General features: G+C 32.6%; 1 protein-coding gene and 1 pseudogene across 2 annotated transcripts; both read left to right on the top strand.

Annotated features, from left to right (window-relative positions):
- The first annotated feature begins 1,371 nt into the window (after positions 1-1,371).
- Positions 1,372-8,028, top strand: LOC100811283 (calmodulin-interacting protein 111-like; annotated as a pseudogene). Its single transcript, XR_419954.4, has 10 exons — positions 1,372-1,833; positions 2,078-2,242; positions 2,752-3,616; positions 4,303-4,507; positions 5,200-5,407; positions 5,727-6,140; positions 6,373-6,453; positions 6,574-6,764; positions 6,845-7,032; positions 7,211-8,028. The product of XR_419954.4 is annotated as a calmodulin-interacting protein 111-like (transcript).
- Positions 8,029-9,587: 1,559 nt separating this feature from the next.
- On the top strand, positions 9,588-12,491 carry LOC100797237 (transcription factor MYBC1). The gene has a single exon (XM_006604250.4). The coding sequence runs from the start codon at positions 10,575-10,577 to the stop codon at positions 11,511-11,513; it is 939 nt and encodes a 312-aa protein (XP_006604313.1). The 5' UTR covers positions 9,588-10,574; the 3' UTR covers positions 11,514-12,491.
- The last annotated feature ends 6,944 nt before the right edge of the window (positions 12,492-19,435 follow it).

Here is a 19,435-nt window from a genome sequence, read left to right as displayed (position 1 = left end):
TTAATTGCTCAAGCAAGAATTGACTTTCAGGTTATTAGCATAATGCTCTAACCAATTGAGCTAATGAGCCAATTACATTATAAAATAAATAATGTTATTATACATAACACTAAAATTTCTAATGTATATTTAATGCGCGTGTAAATTTAAATAATAAATTTTGTGACAATTAATATTGATATAAGTCACACGAATTATTTAATTCGTATAAATTTTTATAAATAAAAAATATTTACTATTACAAAATTTAATAGTAAAAAAATTTTAATGCACAAAAGAGTAATTTAACATATTAATAATTAAAAAAATAAAACTTTAAGGAATTAAAAAAATAAAAAACCAATACAAATGAACTTCATACTTACGAATCAACTTCATCCATATAATTCATACAGATCAAGTTGATCCATATGTGAAAAATTTGCTTACGGATCACTATTCAGTCAAAAAAAGCAACTTAAAAAGAAAAAACGAGCTAGAGATATTTTGGGTATCAATCAAAAATATTGGATGCACCTAGCAACACCCTTGGATGTTCTGCACAAAGCCACCCAAACATTGGCCCAAAACAAAAGCAAAAGCGCCAGCGCTAACAACATTCACTAAAATGGTAAGGGAATTGATATGGGCTCCTACCCAATTGCTAATTGTCCCTACCACTTTTTGAAAATGGAATGCAAAGACATCTATGCTCCTCTCTAATTTTCCTTGCACCTCCCCGACTCTTGCTTATAAAGGAATCATGATTACGTTGTGTTAGGAACACAAATAATCGTGATTTTGTGTACCTAACGATTTTTCATAAAGTGGCGACAAAGGATATAACTTGTACAAATCTTTCCATTTTCCATTTCGATATGATCTATTCATCCGTGGAGTTATTTACTTGATCGCAGACATTTCTAGAACAACTCTAACAAAGGGACGAATAGTCCATTATGAAAAAAACTTATTGTCATCGTTTTTCATATACGAATATATCTGATTCAGAATTATAATTTTTTTAAGCCAAAAAAATACTCAATGGAATCATAGTATTATCGTTTTAGATTTTGTACATAAAATTGTGATTCTATTGAATATTTTGCACACACTTTATGTAATAACAACAATACATTTAAGTTGTAACATGAGAATTTCATACAAAATTTATAACATTAATGTGTTTACACCTAGTACATGAAATGAAATGCATATAAAATATATAACAAAATACATTTTCACATAAAAAAACTAAAATGAAAACATGTTTCCCATTTATATTTTATTCATACACCTTACATTACAATAATAAAAAAAAAAACATTGTGAATTTTGTATACGGTTATATAAAGAAACTATAATTTGGTGGGAAGAATATTTTTGAAAAGAAAAAAATTACCCACATGGATTGGAATATCATTAGCAATGAGGTCAGGGCGAAGAGCAACCCGCAATCCCCAAACGGTAAAACCCTCTATGCGATGCTGAAAGGGGGTTTTGCGTTATAATTCACCCTTTTCTCTCTCACTCCTTCAGTAGAGTTGAGTTCCCAACGCAACGCAGGCTCAAACAATGCCTTCGAATTCAAAGCAGAAAAAGAAGCAATCCAAGCTTTTGCAGCAGTCATCATTGTCCTCCAATGCCGCCACCACGCCTTCCAAAACGCTCCAACCTTCTGAACTTGCCTCCTTGTGCGAAGAAGCTTCTCGAAAGTTCCCTTCTCTCATCGCTAAATCCGCGTTCATCGCCGAACTCGCCCAGGTCGACGACACTGTTCCCGTTTCTAACAGAATTTGGCTCTCCGCACCTTCCATGCTCTCCCTCTCTCTCCCCCCCGGTTCCACAGTCTCGGTAATCACCAACACAATAATCTTCCATTCTTTCGTATTTCTCAATTTTAGGTTTACTTACTCTTCTCAATATTGTTCAATTAAGTTTACTTACTCTTCTCAATTAAGTTTTTTTTAAGAATTAATGTTAATAAATCAGTTTTTTTTTTTTTTTGGCGCTCATAGTTTCGTGTTGCTGTAACAGTTTATAATTGGACTCTATGTGACGCCGTTATGCTTCTTTTACCGTTTTGGTTGATTTTCAGGTGTCTATTCCATCTTCGGGGGAGAAAATTTCGCAATTGCATAGCTTTCCTCTCGCATCGTTAGCTAATGAATGTGAAAAACTCTATGGATTGGAAAGTAGCAAGGCGTTGGATGATTATGCGGGAAACTACTTGGTACTTGCAACCGTGTTTCCTTCTAGTAAGGTTTGCCTAGCTACTATTTTATTTATTTATTTATGAAATGTAGGCTTAAATATGTTTTTGGTCCCTTTAAATTTATTTTTCCAATTTTAGTCCATGTAAGTTTGTGTTTTTTCAATGTTCACCTCTATAAGATATTTTGCTCATTTTTAGTCCATGTAAACACAAACTTATGATGACTATAAATTAAAAAAAAAAATAGAATCTTAAAGGGACTAAAATTGAAAAAACACAAACTTACAAGGACTAAAAATGAACAAAAAAACTTACAGGGATCAAAATTGGAAAAACACTAACTTACAAGGACTAAAATTAGAAAAATGAACTTACAAGGACCAAAAATGAAAAAACGCTAACTCACAGGACCAAAAAATATTTTAGCCTAAAATGTGTTTGAAGGGTTACAATCCTTCTGTCTGTGTGTGTGTGTGTTAGTTCTTAGAATATACCCAATTTATGGCTTTAGAACTTATAAAAGGTAGGTCTTGTTTGATGCATATTTTATTACATAGGTTTTGAAGAATGGAGTACGCCTGTCTTCAAACCTTTATCATGCCATGGGATGTCCTGCTTTGGGCACAAGTGTGTTTGTTCATCCAATATCTAGTGCTGCAAATGGGATCAATGAACAACATTCTACAGGAAATAGTTGTCTGTCTATATATAATTGCAAGGAATTGTATCTTCAGTTGGTTCCTTCTAAGAATGGTCTACCATTGAAATTTAATAACTTTCCCTCATTGGGTGTGTCTAAGGTGAAATTTCATGTCCAATCTGAGAATGATATTGTTGCATCTCCTGCAACACCTTCGAATGGATCAAAGTTTTCTAATGCTTGTGGGATGTCTTCTCCACTGTTTGACAATTCAGCATCTAGTCTGCCAAATCAGAATAGTCAATCATTGAATTCATTTGATGTTAGCTTAGCATTAGGGAATGAAAGTTCTAAAGAATTACTACTGACGGGTGCAAAATGATGGTTATATTCTCGCTCTTTACTTCTAGGGAATCTTGTCAATGTCCCAATGTTATCAGAGTTGTGCTTTTTCCAAGTTATAGGTGCTATGAAGCAGCCAGTTACCAAATCTGATCATTATCCATCAAATGGAAACGGTGATTTATATCCTGAGGATTCTGATATAGCAGATAGTGGAAATCAGGCTTTCACTGTTAATGATGAAACAAAGGTGTTTTTATCTCTGCCATCAAATGCCGCATCTGAAGAGCCAATTCAAAGGGATATACCTTGTGTGAAACTAGAAAGCAAAGTTGCTAATGCTAGCTTACATGATAAAATCTCTAAATTGGGTGGTCTATCCAAAGATATACACTTCTAAAGGACATAATTTCTTCGTCAGTGAGCGATGCTTTGTCAAGGTAGATCTTGTCTGATTCATATTTTCAGTAGTTTTTCACGTGTGTGTATGACATTTAATGTTGAATACTTTTATTTTTTTATTTCTTTGCCATAGATTGGGTGTTGTTCTATGCATAATATTATGTTTTGATGGATTCAAGTAGTGCTCACTGTTAATTGAAGTTCCTGCGCTGAGCAAAAAAAAATTGAAGTTCCTGCCTGCCGCAAACTGATTATTTTTTGTGGATTTATATTATATTTGAGATGAAGGCTTGATATTTTCTTTATTTGAATTTTATGTTGTATATGTCTGATTAAGATAGATCCCTTATAGTTTCATAAGGAAATGGAAAAATGGTTTAGAATTTAGAGTTTGATCATAATTCTTCTCTAGTAGTAGTTTGCGAAAAGATAGTTCTAGTGGTAGTCTCTTGTTCTTATTGGATTTAATTTGCATATATTATCATTTTTTTTAAATGTTATATGATTCAGTTAATTCTTTGTTTTATTGTATAGTCAATTTATTAGAGGCATGGATTTTGACATTTTTATGCTGCAAGCATTTATATCAGTTTATGCCTGTCAATGATTGAATTTATAGTTTGAAGTACTTACCTCCATGATCATAGTTATGTGTCCTCACATACTAATATGCATGTGTACATGCAATTCTGCATGCTTATGCTTCTTTTTTTCCAAATTGTAGTTTTGGTTTAAGAACCACGAGAGGTGTTCTTCTTCATGGTCCACCTGGTACAGGAAAGACTTCCCTGGCTCAATTATGTGCTCATGAAGTTGGAGTCAAAATTTTCCCAATAAATGGACCTGAAATTGTTACCCATTATTATGGGGAAAGTGAGCAACAATTGCATGAAGTTTTTGATTCAGCCATTCAAGCTGCACCTGCTGTGGTTAGATTTTTTTTTCTCAAAATATTGTTTCATTTATTTCGATTTTGTGTTTGACTGAAATAATGTTTATACGAGCTACATATCACAAGATAGTTGTTAAAGTTTTTCATTACTGTTTTAGACCTTTAGCAGTAAATCTTAGCATATGCAATACTGCAATTATGCATGTAGGTACTAGTTATTTTCTAATTGTGATTTCAATTCTGTTACTTTTTTTACCCCTTTTCACATTTGTGATACAACTAATGCATTTACAAAGAGACCCTTTTCTTAAGCATTCTGGCATAATATCTTTAATATGGTATATGTGGTGCTGATTTGTGGAGTTACTGAAACAACTAACATTTATGAGGCTTCATGAAATATATAACAATTTAATAAATCAAGTTGAATCTTAAAGGAGGTACAATAAGATAACTGAAGTTTCTGAGGAATTCAATTACAAAAAGTTGTTAATTGTGGAAACTGGTCAGATTTGAAGGCAATAGGATTATAGAATTGTATATAATGAAAATTTAAGCTTTATTTTGTCATTTAGTGCCCTGGTTTTTTTTCAAATTCTGGCTGAATTTTGGTGAAAAAATTATGGATAATTTTTTTGTTTAATTCACTGAGAATAGCTCCACTTATTTTAAACCTGATGTTTTTCGTGTTCAAAGTTCTTCTGAATGTGTGGTTTCTGTTATGTCCAGGTATTCATTGATGAATTAGATGCAATTGCCCCTGCAAGGAAAGATGGAGGTGAAGAGCTATCTCAAAGATTGGTTGCAACTTTATTAAATCTGATGGATGGAATTAGTAGAAGTGAAGGGTTACTTGTAATTGCCGCCACTAACCGGCCTGACCATATTGAGCCAGCTCTCAGACGACCAGGAAGATTTGACAAGGAAATTGAAATTGGTATGAACTAAGCTAGGATCTCCACATGCATTATGTGCTTTTTTTTGGGAGGCAGGGGGGATAATCACCACATACTTTGTTGTGCAACTTTTGTCCTCTACGAATCATGAAAGGGAAAATTAGAATGCCAATTTGATCCTTAATGCTTAAAAATCATTAATAGTATTTGCATGTTCACGAGTGACTTATACTTGTAAAATAATGTTAGTCTGAAGCTTGCATTTTATGTAATAGATAATTTTTTCTGTTTTAAATACTTCAAGGGATTCACTGGAGAACACATTTACTATACAACTTCACCTCAAAAATCCATATGCAGGTGTGCCATCACCCGACCAACGTTCGGATATTTTGCTCACTCTTCTCAGTGAAATGGATCACACTCTCTCTGAGTTTCAAATTGAACACCTTGGCACCGCCACTCATGGTTTTGTGGGTGCTGATCTAGCTGCACTTTGCAATGAGGCAGCCTTGATTTGTCTAAGGCATTATGCCAATTTTAAGAAGACTTATGGTTCTTGTTCTGATTATATAACAGAGCAACCTGCTCTGATGAATAGTGCAACAAACTCAAGAGATCATTCGGGTGATGCAATTTCATCTGTTTCAGATATGTCAGTGGCCTCCAGTCGTGTGTTACCTTCCTCCAGTCTTGCTGTAACTCGTGGGAAGGAAAGTGATGGTGTTTCAGTGTCAGATAGGGTCATGAGTCAACTTCTTGTTGAGTTGGATGGTTAGTGATGAATCTTGAGTAGTGAAAATGTGAATTATTACTTATATATACATATTGCTTAAGATGTAAGATAACTGATAAACTACTTGGGGCTCATTCAACTTGTGTATGGCTCCAACATGTTGATTTGATATCTGTTTGCCTGAAAATAAAATTTTGTGAAACCAGTTATTTTTTTAACTTTGGACCGAGATCATATTTTTCTTTTGACAAAAACTTTAATCTGTGTCAGGTCTACATCAAAGAGTTAATGTCACTGTCATAGCTGCTACAAATAGGCCAGACAAGATAGACCCTGCCCTTTTAAGGCCAGGTATTCTCTCTCTTCTGTTATTCTCCTTGCCACTTACTCCTATGCCCATTCAGATACATGAAGGTGGATGAGTTGTATAAATAGCTTTAGTTTCAAATGACTGATGTAAGACATTTACAGGACGCTTTGACCGTCTGCTATATGTTGGACCTCCAAATGAGGTGGACAGGGAAGAGATATTTCGCATACATCTGTGTAAAATCCCGTGTGATTCTGATGTTAGCCTTAAAGAACTTGCTCGACTCACAGATGGTTGTACAGGGGCTGACATATCATTGATATGTCGGGAGGCAGCTGTTGCAGCAATTGAGGTTTGTCTGTCAACATGACTTCTGATGGATGTGTTGTCACTTGTCACAGAGTAAAATTTCTTGTGATATTATGTTACCAGGAGAGACTTGATGCTTCAGTTATAACAATGGAGCATTTAAAGATGGCAATCAAACAGATCCAGCCATCAGAAGTTCACTCCTACCCAAAGCTGTCAACAAAATTTCAAAGGGCAGTCCACTGCTGTGATATAAAGGATGAATTCAATGATATGCAGTGCGACAGTAGATCTACTCAGTTCAACATTTGGTAAATATTTCTTATTCCAGTTTGTGATATTCAGAATGCTTTTGTTTCTTTTGGGACTGCAAGGTGGAATTAGAAATTCTAAATGTGTTTGTTGATCTCAGATGAAATCTGATTTTATTTACACCTTCAGTTATTACTAAATTATCTTTTTTTTTTTTTTATTTCTCTGAACAAGCAGGAAGTTCATAAAATCTTGCACATCGTTCCTCTATCAGATTCCATTTGTCATCTTTAATTTGAGAACTGCTCAAAGTAGTTAACCACAGTCCTCAGAGAAACTATTATGTGTGTCGTATTCCAGTGACTGGGCTCATGTGCATTACATGGGATCATCTGCACTGCAAACTGGCTAGATTGAACCTTTATTTAAAATGAGTGCAGTATCTATGAAGCACCAGTAATGGGGATCAATGTCTTCACCAACAGAGGAGTTAACTAAGAGAAAAAAGTGTAATTGCCAAAATTTGTGCTGAAAACCCCCCTGACTGAATCATGATTAGCCTTTCCATTGGAAGATGAACATAATTTGAGAATGATTACAAACGTGGTCTCACGTGGAAGTTTTGCTTGCTTGTTACTTTTGAAGGTGTGAGAGGTAGCAATGTTGTATGAGGAACTCGGCCACTCATACCTGTGCGTCATTCTCAACGTGCCAATTTTCTGTAGGCCTCGACCACACTAGTTTGTACACAAAATCATAAGTTATCAAGTTTGTTGATAAAACTTACGTACCGTGAGGAATATTACAGTATATTAGCTGAGAGCAATGCATATACAGATTACAAATGTTTTGGCAAATTCAATGCGTTATGTTGTACTCCTTGAGTATTTTGAAACACTCAACTTGTAAAGTCCCAGAAATTGTAGAAGAAATTTATTGAGTAGTTACTGCACTATTGACACATCATTAGATTATTATTATTAGTCTACCTTTGTTGGATGGTTGCATTTGGCTCAATGAATTTACTTATTGAAATGTACAAGTAATTTCTTTTCTTACATTTTTTTAAGAAAATCTATTTCTTCCCTCTATTATTTCTCTACCCCCTATCCTTACCTTAGTCATGAATGATGCCTACTTGTTGGTATGAGATCTTTTTTGGTCAATGGGACTTTTGTGCACGAGATTAATCATTTTTTATGTGTTTGATTATTTATCTTTTGCCACGTGTTTTCAGTGAGATTTGAATTTCTAAACTCAAGCAAAGTTTGTTTATATAAAATTCAGGTCGCCAAACGAGTTAGATCTGGATAATTTGTCTATGATTGTTGGATAAGCATCATGGATTTAAGATTCTAATTGGTAGTTTCATAGGCTGTCATATTTTCATATGAATATTTAATAATTTAGCAATATCATGACGTGACATAATTTTTGTCAGCTAGACTTTCCTGTCGTCGTTTAAAAAGATTTACGTTAATTCGTCACTTATTTGTACCAAAAGAAAATTACACGGATAAAAGTATTCTTTTCCTTTTCATTTTGCATCATTTGAATATTTAATTTTGTAGTACAAAAACTTTTCTCAAAAAGGAAAAATAAAAACTGTATGTGAAAATGTTCATATTTCTATTTGTTAGATTTGATCTTTGAAGTCAAAGAGTATTATTGCTCCAATAAAATAGGGTGCTAATTTAAACATTGAGAAATTAAGGCATTGCTAAGATGAAATTATTGAAGTGCCTAATTTAATATTGAGGAAAGTAGAACACAAAGTATGAAGACAGGGTGTCCGATATTTCTAATTCTAGATACATAGATAGTATATAGTTTTCAAGTGGTGGGCATTTTCCATGAATATTCCTCCTCCTGGTAGAGAAAAGTGGGGGAAAACAAGTCTACTGCTAGAATACAAAGGGGTATTTCTATGTCATAAATGCCAAGACATTAATGGTACAAGAGATACATACACCTGTCATATGGGTATTTTGTTTCAAACACGAAACATGGGTATCACATGGGGGGTACCCTTATCATATTACTTTGATCCAATTGGTCCGTCAGTACTGTTGGAAATGCTGCACGAGGAAACATGCCTTTCTAGGGACAATAATTGCACCATCTCCCTCTTTTGCTAATAATAGGTAGACAAACCCGCAACCCTTTCATGCGTCTAGTGTTTCCACCTCTGTGTGATTGGGGTATAAATCGATTTCTGAAGCCAACAGATATCCCACTTGCAACACTTCCCTTCTGGGCATTTCGTGCTTTCTGTTCCAACTCCAAAACAAATCAAGATACTACTTCCCTCACTTGTTTATGTAATAGTATTAATAATAACAATTTTCAGTAAATAAAGATTAATTCAGTTAGGATTTTGTTAGTAAATAATCTATAAATATATGAGGAATAATCTAACATTTTCCTATAAAAGAAAATATTGAGATAATTTCCTTTGGGGGCCTAGTAGTAGGAGTAACCTTTTCTCATTAATTTATGACCCTTATTCCAATTGGTCCTTTTCCAATTTTTGGCATACACACTCTCGTGTCTAATTCTTTGATTCAATAATCTAATTAATTAATTAAACCTCACCCGTCAATTTCCCCAAGCTTGTGTTGTTGTGCATATAACCCTAATCCCGAATTCATTCACGTTCAACTTTGAAAGGTAAGCTCAACTTATTCCCTATCTACAAAACAAGAAAGAAAAATTCCACAAAGCCCAGAAAGAATCTTTGCATCTCTCTCCACATTCCTTCCTGATCTCAAATCTTTCCCGTTCCCGTACAATTCATCCTTATTGCCCCTCTTCTCAATTCTTCCCCACCTTCATCCACGCGCCGTGTGATGCACGCGCCAATATCATGGGTTTGTTTATCTTTGTTGCCATTCATCTTCAAGGTACAATACTCCGTGCATTTTTGGATTGTCTGTAAAATTGTTGTGATACACACTTCTAAAAAATATCTAATAGATAAAAATAAATAATAATGATCTTGATCTTTTATCAAAATTATTATTTGTCTTGAAAATAATTTTTTACTTCATTCATTCTAAACATGTACAATTGCACATCCCGATAAATCATATAAACCATTTAATAAACTTAAAAGGCTAAAAACAAAAAAACGGAAAAACCACTCCAACGTAGATATTTTCTTCAAATTTCAACCAAGTCATCCTAGGAAAGAAAAGACAAAATAAAAAATCAATCAATACATTTTTATCAAGATATAGGCATTGAGAATTCCAGAGAGGATCACGGAGGCGCGTAGAACAAACGCACCACCATGGGAAAAAAATTAAATAAAAAACCTGGAGAGATCTGCTAACACTCACTCTCAAGTAAGACCCCCAAATCCCGGAAAAATAAAAATCATAAGAAAAAAAAAAAAAAAAAAGCAGCAGCAACAGTGGCCACAATAAAAAGCTGAAAAGAAAGAAAAAACAAGATCCACCTCGAAGCTCTCCTCACACCACCACCAAATTCCCCTCCCAAAAACGAATCAAATCAAACCCCTGTCTCCACCACCATCACACCCTTGAAGCGTTAAATTTAACAACAAAAAAAACTATACACCGTTACACCGTTTCCTCCAATGAGGGAAGACGATTCGAATTGGTTTTCGCGATGGGAAGAGGAACTTCCGTCTCCGGAAGAACTCATGCCTCTATCGCAAACCCTAATTACTCCCGATCTAGCCATGGCCTTCGACATCCGAAACCCTCACACCTCCAACACCGCACAGAATCAACACCACCACCACCACCAAAACCAACAACCACCGCAACTACAACAACCTTCGAACCCTTCCTCGCTCCCTAACCCGCAACAGCAGCAGCAGCAGCAACAACAACAACAACAACAACCCACCTCCGCCGAGTTCGCCGACTCCGGTGAACTCGGCTCCGGCACCGCCGGCGAGGAGCCGGCGCGTACCCTAAAACGGCCCCGCCTCGTGTGGACCCCACAGCTCCACAAGCGCTTCGTCGACGCCGTCGCTCACCTCGGCATCAAAAACGCCGTTCCCAAGACGATAATGCAGCTCATGAGCGTCGACGGTTTGACCCGCGAAAACGTCGCTAGTCACTTGCAGAAGTACCGTCTTTACCTCAAGCGCATGCAGGGGATATCCGCCGCCGGTCCTGGCGGCGCCTCCGGTGCCGTCGCCGACCCCGCCACCGACCACTTGTTCGCCAGCTCGCCGGTGCCGGCGCATTTCTTGCACCCGGCCGCGAGGCCGAATTCGGATCATTTCCTGCCGTTCGTGCCGGCGCTCCACCACCACCAACAGCAGCAGCAGATGGCGGCCGCGGCGCAGTACCACCGGCAGGTGGGGCATTTCGGGTCGCCGCCGAACGGGCACTTCGAGAACCCGTTTATGTCTAGGCCGAATCTTCAGAGGATGGGGGGTGGTGGTGGTCCTGTGCACAACAACCACCACCCTGTGAGTGGTTATGTGGAGGACATGGAGTCTGCTAATGCTGCCTCTGGAGGTAGAAAGGTTCTTACTCTGTTTCCAACTGGAGATGATTGATTCATTGATTGAATTTGGGTTTCATATGATGATGATGGTAATAGTATAGTATAGTGCTCTTTGGTCTTTTTCTGGTATGTGTCACTGTCTCCTTGTTGTCTTGTGAATGTGAAGTTCATGTTTGGTCAGGGTCTTAGTTGGTAATTTTGTGTTTAGGGTTATTGGTAATTAATTTGGTGTTGCTAATTGGTGGTATTGAAGTCTAGAGTTTTAAGTCTGCAGATTCAAAAGCTACAGAAGTCATGATGGATAAAGTTCTGGTGGATTTGGAGTAATTAATTAGTTAACTACCTTGTGGTGGTAACGGTCTATTTGGATAAACTTCTCTGTCGGCTTCTTGTGACTGACATTAATCATGATGTCACTTTGGGGGCGGCAATAGTAATGTAATTGTCTGTAATTCCGGGTGGGAATCAGTGGTTTCGTGGCGTTGGGGCTTCCTCTAATTTTCTGGGGATTGGTCATGACTGGATGGAATCTTGGGGGGTCACAGATTGGGAGGTTTTGTGTCAGTATTCATGGAGGGGGTGGCAAAAGCCGCCAATTTGGTACTTGTGTCTGCAGGTGGTAATAACCATGCGTTACAGTTGGTAGAAACTAATGGAGGCGTATCTGATCGGCGTGTTTGGTTGTGAATTCTTCGACTAAATCCGGGAACCTCTACTGCGATAGACTTGTCGCCTTGTTGTCGAGTTTTTTGTCGTGTGGAGGTGAGTTGTACATTGTTTGATTCTATAGAAGACTTGAATGCCTGATGTGAGGCAACCGTTTAAAATTCTAATCTTACTCCGGTGTGGGGTCTATATGCTAGATGAACTCAAGTAAACTAGTTTCCATAATTTCTAGGTTTACCCTGCTTACAAAAACAATAAGTTCATGTTTACTTAATTGTGTATTTCTTCTTTGACTACAATTTTCAGATTATAACATGTACTATGACTCCTTGGGAATCTTATTATTTGATGATTAATTTGCTCATGACCTGTATCTTAGCTATGCTATGTTTTGGAGACATAAAGGATAATGATCTAACTGTTCACACTGACATTCTTTTTCTGGTTTTGAATGGCATGGTAAAAGTACAAATAATGATTGGTGGGTATTGATATACAGAAACTTAGACTCTGTTGGAATGCATTACCCAATATGATATGCTATTATATGAGATAAAGTGATGATCATCTTGCACTTCAAAATTATATATACATATCAATAGTGGCCGTATCAAATGAGAGTGTAAAAGAAATAGCCATACGTTGAAAATTAAGATTGGTTTTACTTAAAACAAATGTTCACCATCTATTTTATGGTAGTATGGACAATATTAGTTCCTCTTAGGAGAGCATGCTCTCATTTGGTAGAGTCTAAAAATTTTGACAACCAGTCATCTGTCTAATGCATTTTAAGATCATCATCTTCATTCTGGAAGTTTCCTCAGTCTCTACGGATAACTCCTTGGAACTCTTTCTGTTAGTGTACTTGGAACTCTTATTCCTGTTAGTGTACTTGGAACTCTTATTCCTGTTAGTGTACTTGGAACTCTTTCTTATCTTATTTGCAGTAGTTCTATGTCAAATTAAAATGGCAACTTAACTCCATAATTAGGTAGGGTCAGCATCACTTTAAAGTTACCAAATAACGTGCTCATTGTAAGTGAAACACCTTGATTTCAATCTTAAGCTGTTTTGCTTCTCCAGTTTCCAGAGTTTCTTCTGTTAGTCATGTATTTTTCCTGAATGTATTTATGTTTTGAAAGAAACATGGATTTAGCTTCAGCATGACAGAATTACTTTTTTTGCAATAGCTTATAAACAAATTGTAGTCCTTCCTTTCATGGCTCGGTTGACATTCTTTTTGCTGTTGATGGTCAATATATTAGTTTTGATGTACAAATTACCCTGCACACATTCATTATGATGAACAAGAGCTGTAATGTTTTACAATGCAGCAACTAGCATGAATATTTTCCGAACTTTGGAGTCTTTTTAGCCATCCCAAGTGGCAACCTCACGAATTTCTTTCTATCTTTCCACATGAGAAATATTGTTGCCATCTCTAACTACTTTTTGGTTTTTCTCATTTTGTTAACCAACTTGTAGAGATTTGTGTCATTTACTCTTGGAACCAGACTTCCATCGCCCATGTATATCTATCAAGGAGAAGACGTGTTGTTGATACAAGATATAGCAAACTAATCTGAGTGTCATAAATGAGTCTATTTCAATAAATTTCTCCATAAGCAATTGTAGAGAAATTCATTTTATCTTTCTTTCCTATTTTATTTTCTTGAAAGTGTTTATAAAAAAGTTTATCCAACAAAATCTTTTTAATATCAAATTTATTATTTGCCCGTTGTCCAAAACATTGTGTTGCCTTGTTCCTGGTTGGAAATAGAAACTTTCCTTGAAGATGTTTGGTTTGAGTGTTGTTTTTTTCTATTTTTATTTTTAAATTTTCAAGATTTAGAAAATAGGTATTGAGAAAAAAGTATTTTAAGGTATCAGTGTGTTTTTACTTCTTTAGAAAAGACTGAAAATATTTATTTGTTGTTTTCATTTTTTGACTTGTTTTTAAAAATATTTTCAAAGAAAATGTTTTTAAAATTTTAAATAAACATATTTTTAGTCTTATTTTCTAATTTCTTTAAAAATAAATAAAGAAAACACTTACATCAAGTGTCATCTTATTAATGGTTATTTTTGCCTCCCAAGTTAGGTAAACAATTGACCTAGCTTTTTCTAAAAGAGAAATCAGAAGAAAAGAGTTTTCACCTAAATTAATTAGAGGAGATTTTATTACTAATAAAAAATTGAAGAAAAAAGAAGTTAAGTCAAATAGAAAATGCAATGAGAATTGGTATGACATACTTACTCGGTTAATATATGCTTTTATCATAACAATGGTATATTATTATCTCTTGTTTTCTTAATGGTCACGCCATTGTCTCTTCTTTTCTTAGCAGCTACGACAGCAACACTAGGATCTCATCTCATGGATTGTGAAAGAAAATTTCATTTATTTGACATTTTGTGCAACGTAATCGATTTTTTTAACTCTTTTTTCAATGTTTCGTTCCTACAAGTAACTTGATATCGTACATATATCACTAGTCACTAACTTTGTGCGCTGAGCATGTCAAAACCCATATCGACATTTGTCCACTTGCGGCTAATCAGTTGTTTCCATGGTGCAATAGCTACCCTTCAAATCTTTAATGACTATTGCTATGACAGGACTCAAGATAAAGTACATTTTTTATATATACAAAATTGTTCATATGATAAATTATCATAACTTCCTTCTTTAAGTAAGATTAGATACTAACCTCCAAGGGAAAGACAGATCTATCCTCTTACGCCATGACATGATGACAATGAGAAACTTATACCGTCAAGGAAAAACTGGATATAGGCAAGTGTCTGTTCTTTTATTTATTTATTTAACTTTAATATCAATTATGCATCAATTTTTTTCCTATATGTATATTTTAAAGGAAAATTTAAAACAGTCAGATTTACCACTTTGTGAGATACTAACTCATTTTACTAGATTCAATCCCGTTGGTTCTTCTACTCCAACCTTTCATAGTATAGGATATAACATATTATTTGCAATTGCAAGAGAATCATATGTAAAACAGAAACAAAAATTCCCTTTTGTGTCTTTGCTTCCCATACTGGACGAGTGATTGATTGATACAGGGAAAAATATTAGTAATATATTTTCTAAAACACATATGACACTTTTTTATTATAACATAAAAATTAACACAATTCCTGTTAAATTATAAATGAAACTCATTGAGCAGAGGCTTAAACTTGTATAATTTTGTAGAGTTTACATGAAAAAGAAAATGTTGAAGAGTATGTTATATATATTTCAGTGAATGATATTTTTGTTAAAGAAAAAGGCAGGCAGTATGAAAAACAAAAAGGGAGGTTTAGATAACAAATCCGGTACAAAACATATAGTTTTTATATGCAGCCCAATATGAGTTTCATATTCAAAGAGCACAATTTACGTGTAAGTGGGCCAACCAAATCTTGCCATTGTTTGTTATTTAACTAATGGATCACAGTGCCTCAGATTTGGGCAATGGAGCGGAAGGTGGAAGACACCATGGTCAAACGAATGGAATAAAATCCAGATCATGTTCTGTATCCTTTGCTCAAATGGAAAATATACTTTTATAAATTATATAAAACATAAGCATGAGCCAGACAAATAAATAAATAATATTAAGCCAACTCAGAACCTTTTTGTTAATGATGCTCAATTTTGAGTTGATATTCTTCTATCACATTTGTGATTTTATTACTGCTAGTTAAAGACTTAATTTTAAAAATGTAAATAAAAATAGTTCAAAACGTCAGCAGAAAAGGTAAAATGTATTTTTAAATTGATTTGTTAAAACAATTTTTTATTTGTAAATGTTCAAATCATGAAACCTTATAAAATAACAAGAAACCATATCCTATACAGTATTTAATTATTATTTTTTACTTGCGGACAGGAAAAAAAAAATGTTTTGAGGTTTTTAATTGGATCTAGTTTTTTTTATTCATTAATTGGATCTAGTTTCTCTAATAGGAAACAAATACAACTTTTTTTTATAAAAAAAAAAAATAGAACTTAACTCCATTCTTCTCAGTTCTCACTCGCGCGCAGTTTGTCGTATCCATTTGCATAGTAGATAAAGGATGGCCTGAAAATCGTGATTAGTATTATAAAATACTTTATTAGCTCATTATAAAATCGTGACTAGTTAAATACCCCGTGCAAGGGGTATTAATCTTACAATTTACAATTTTTTATATTATTATATATTTTTTAATGTAACTTATATTTTGATTCAAAAATGTATGTTATTATTATTATTATTATTATTATTATTATTATTTATGACCATTTAATAAAATCATGTAAAGAAGTTACTATAATTATAAAAGAAAGCGTATTAGTGTTAACTAAATTTAAATTTAAATTAGAATCAAAATATATTTGTAGCATTAATTATTTTGAATTAGAAAATATAATTACTTATCAGTTAAAATATTCTATTCATGATTGGTTACTATAATTAGAATAATCATCTAATTAGAATGAAAATATATATTAGTATTATTAATTAATTTTAATTATAATATATAATTATATTATTAATTAGAATCTTATAATAATTAATAATTGTATATAATTATAATTTAGTGGGAATGAATACAGTGTCGTCTTGACAATATTCTTTTATATAAGATAGTAGATAGATTATACATAAAAATAAGTAACTTAAAAAGTGATTTTCTCATTCTTCTCATACTCTTTATTAGATTTTTTAATATTTTGTTTTTTACATTTCACGCTCAATTCCCCATAACCAATAATAAATTTATCTCTTAATTTCAAATTCTTTTTCTTTTATTTTTATTTTTATATTTAATTTTCTCAACCGTCTATTCTTTTCAATATGCTTTCTTTTATCTACATTTTTAATTAAATTTAAGTATTTTTAAAGTTATAGATGGTTAAGAATAACATTTTATTAAAATCTAAATTTTCTAGTATAAATTTAAAATATAATTTATATCTGTAAATATGTCTATTGTCTATTTATTATAATTTTTAATTACAATATAATTTAACATTAAAATTTTTTATTTATTATAAAACGTTAATTATTTAAATTTCATAGGATGTGCAGATTATAAAAATCAACAAATTTAACTTACATGATCTTTACGTTGACAGTACAACAATATTTACTCTAAATTTATTTATTTATTATATATTTTAATTGTTTAAAATAAAAATTTATTTTATATGATGCATAAGTTAAAATATTAGTTGTATGTAATTCACTTGTAAAAAATTTATTTTCACTTCTCAACTAATGTTTCATATTCGAGTCGAGTATGAATAGGAGGGAATATCCTATTAAGATTTATTCTCTTCCAATGTTTTTCTATTGGTGATTAATAAGGTTTTTCAGGGAAAAAAAATAGTTATTTGACAAAATCAGAAAATATTTAATGGGAAGGAATTAGATTAAGTCAAAATTATTTTTTCAATTATTATATTATTTTTATAATTTGATATACAATATATTTTTTTATTGATTCAATCGTTAAATTATATTTATATATTATTAAGATTGTCTTTATCAAATTTTATCAAAATATAACAGCAACAACATAATAAAATGACTCATATTTTAATATATTTTAAAATTTATATTATATCAATTCTAATCTGAATAAGATAACAAATGATTTTAAATCAATATAAAATTTTGCATTTGTATAATTTATGTGAAAGATTAACTTTGAATCCAATAATAAATTTTAAGTAAATATATTTAATTAAAAATTATGAAATAACATAATAATTATTAAAGTTATACTGATATAATTTAATGTTATTCATATTTAATATTGGGATAAAAAAAATTAAAAAAATATTTTTTTAATTAAACTAAATCAAATAATGTAGTTGGACCGGATAAATTTTTTTAATCGATTCCATAGTCGAAATGGATGGTTTGGTCGAGCAAATAAATTTATCAGCCAAATTATTTTTTAATGGCCTCCATCTAGCTGGCGTCCTTATCCTTACAGATCAACTAATATTAAAATGTTATTAAGCGCTGCTTTACATCAACCAAGGGTATGTGTGCTCATCAAAATTAGCAAGTAAATAAGTAGTAGTTAACATGATAATTTTGGCACTATATTTTTTTATCAAATTAGTTATTTATTTTTTTATAAATAGGAACGAAGAAGATAGTGCTATTTTGCTTATTAAGTAATGAATAATACGAGTAAAATCATGAAAATTATTAGAATATAATTAATTACTTGGCCAATAGTAATTATATACTTCTAATGTTTTAAATCATTTATTATATTATATGATAATATTTTTATTTTATTTTATTAACAATTTTTTTAATAAATAAAATAAAATAACTCAAATGAACTCAATTAGATTTTAAAAAATTATATTATAAAAAAAATGGACAATTTTATCAATTATTTCTTAGATCGTCGATTATTTACTTTCAGAAATAGTGAATAGTGTAATATTTTATTCTTGGTATAATATTTATGTTTTTAAATATATTAAAATTCAAACATTTCTCAGTTCTGTAGCTTTCGTAAAAAATATATATATTTCTTTGAAAGAGTGATTTTGTTTATAATTTCAAATTCTCATAAATAAAGATTGTATACAGTACATTAATTAAAATCACAAGCGATAAATTAATTAAAATAAATAATATAATACTGTAACAATTCAAAGAATTAATTTAGCCAACAAATGATGACAATACTAGATAGAACACTGAATCTGTAGAGAAAGTAATGAGAATTAGTATCGTAAGTTTCTAAAATAAATGGAGAAACAAAGAATCATGAAAATAAAAATTAAAACACAAACACACACACACACACACACACACACACACACACACACACACACACACACACACACACACACACCACACACACACACACACACACACACACCACACCACACACACACACACACACCACACACACACACACACACACACACATATATATATATATATAACTTTCAATTATAAACTCAAAATTAAAATGCTACACTTGAAATGCTTCAAAAATAATATAAACTACTAAAACAAGTTATTTTACCAAACAAGTTTTCAACTACTAAAACAAATTCCCAACTGATTGTACAGTATTGTCGAACGCACTGAAAGTCTCCATTTTACAAACCTTCACAATCAATTTCTCTTCCCATAACACGTTTTAATATAAAATCTATTAGCAAGATTAATTTAAACACTCATCCGAATAAAATTCAAAGGATTAAAATTAATATTATGGAAATTAATTTTACCTATCTTTAAAACAAACACCCATGAAAAAAAAACATTTATC

The sequence above is a fragment of the Glycine max genome, chromosome 19 (genome assembly GCF_000004515.6).
Source record: "Glycine max cultivar Williams 82 chromosome 19, Glycine_max_v4.0, whole genome shotgun sequence".
NCBI lineage: Eukaryota > Viridiplantae > Streptophyta > Magnoliopsida > Fabales > Fabaceae > Glycine > Glycine max.
This window is presented reverse-complemented; position numbering and strand designations above follow the sequence as displayed.